We start from the raw sequence: 1,736 nt of genomic DNA on the forward strand, positions 1-1,736 counted from the left end.
GATGGGAAACTGGTCAGCATTTTGATGCTAAACTGAAAAATAAATACAGACTTGTTTGCTTGTTTGTTATTGTCAAGTAAAAGAGCCAAAAACCAAGACCAGACCAGGACCACAACAAGCCTTTATGAAGGAGAAGAAACAATCTATCAGGCTGCCTCTGAACAAAGGAGTGTAGCAGCATGGCCTGGGTAGGGAAACCTTTTATGGGAGCTAGGGTGGGGTTTGGGGGATGAGGTGGTTAGGGATTGGAGGGTTTGAAAGGCACGTGACCAGGATTGGAGGAGCCTGTGACATCAGTAGTTGCTAAGAAGAGAGCAAGGATCAGGTTACTCTTTTAGTGGGAAGAGGGACATATTGGGAAGAAGAAGAAGGTTTTGGCGGGAGAAGCCATCTTGGGTTTTAGGCAGGCAAAAGGGTATTATGGGAAGGAGGAGGCCCATTTGGGTAGGAAAGGAGCCATCCTGGGACTGGGTTTAGGCAGGAAGCAGGGTATTATGGGAAGGAGAAGGCAGCTATTATATGTAGTGGCCATTTTAAGGTGAGGGAAATCTATCATTCCAGGCTTGCATTTTATGGTTGTTGGGCGAAGTCTCTTCTTCTGGAGCTGCTTCAAGATGACAAAGGGACAAAGACTGGGGCTAGACCTGGACCTGACAGCAGGTGGAAGTGTCATTTCATTGTCATAATGGTTGGTATCCTGCCATAAAGAGCTCTGTGATTGTCTGGTTGGTAAATGCCCTCATGCTTTCCTGTAAGAAATTTTGAAAACAGCAAAATAGACAGGGGCCTATAGCCAATAGGGTGAGCAAAAACATGAGGGGATTTAAGGGGTACTTAACCATGTTTTCCAATTACTCAGGAAGCTTCACCAGTTGTCACTTTCAGAATAGCAGTCCCAGTGTTCCCTTAATCTAATTCTCATTTGTTGGGTGATCTGTCTGACCACTCCTGATTTGTTGGCATAGAAGCAACATTCTTCCCTTAGAAACATGCAGGTCCCTCCTTCATGGGTGGTGAGGAGGTCTAGGGCCCTTCTGTTTTGTAGGGTGACTTCTGCCAGAGAATCTATCTGGCTTTGGAGGGTGTCAAGAGCCTGTTGAGTCATGTCAAGCTCTGTGTGTATCTGGCTCCCTAGGTCTGAGATTTGTGTTTGATGGAGACTGAGGGCTGTTGCCCCCAATGTGATGCTGCTGGCTATGGCAATAGTCAACATGATGGGCAGGATGATGGGGTCCTGTTTTTGATGACAGGACAGGTTTGTTGTCAGACCATTGGGTCCAGAGTAGATGTTCATGTCAGGGAACAGATATCCCAGGGCACAGAGTCCCATGGTTGTGGGATCAAACACAGGATAGACTCCATCAAAACAGATGAAGAAGGCTCCATATGGTGCCTGCAAGAATCCCTCAGCCTGTTGAGTGTCAGAGCAGTCTACTGAGGTGTTGGGTTTAGTTCCATTACCTTTGAGACAGGTCACAGCTCCAACCATCTCTGTTTTATATAGTCAAGTAGAGCAGGAGTGGTATGAGAGGCAGCTGAAAGCACTGTTTGATTAAGGGTTAAGCCCAATGCCTGATAGGAAAGTCTGGTTAGGGACACACACAACCAGTAATCATTAGCCATTGTATAATTTATTGTCCTGAGAACTTCGTGGGTGGCATTAACTAGGTTTATCAGGGGTATGGTGGTCTTTTGTGGGCTAGGTGTTATGTGTGTAAAAGGAGTAGAATGATTGC

General features: G+C 46.1%; 1 protein-coding gene across 1 annotated transcript; it reads right to left on the bottom strand.

Moving 5' to 3' along the window:
* Positions 1-865: 865 nt before the first annotated feature.
* Positions 866-1,489, bottom strand: LOC147824055 (syncytin-1-like). Its single transcript, XM_087190736.1, has one exon. The coding sequence runs from the start codon at positions 1,487-1,489 to the stop codon at positions 866-868; it is 624 nt and encodes a 207-aa protein (XP_087046862.1).
* Between the last annotated feature and the right edge of the window lie 247 nt (positions 1,490-1,736).

This window comes from Heterocephalus glaber, unplaced genomic scaffold (genome assembly GCF_053883595.1).
Source record: "Heterocephalus glaber isolate CG9 unplaced genomic scaffold, H.glaber_assembly_v1.0 deba00001555, whole genome shotgun sequence".
In the NCBI taxonomy this organism is placed as follows: domain Eukaryota; kingdom Metazoa; phylum Chordata; class Mammalia; order Rodentia; family Bathyergidae; genus Heterocephalus; species Heterocephalus glaber.

What these genes read in the sequence shown, in the direction of transcription:
- LOC147824055 (XM_087190736.1), bottom strand. Translation starts at nt 1,489, where the DNA reads ATGGTTGGAGCTGTGACCTGTCTCAAAGGTAATGGAACTAAACCCAAC.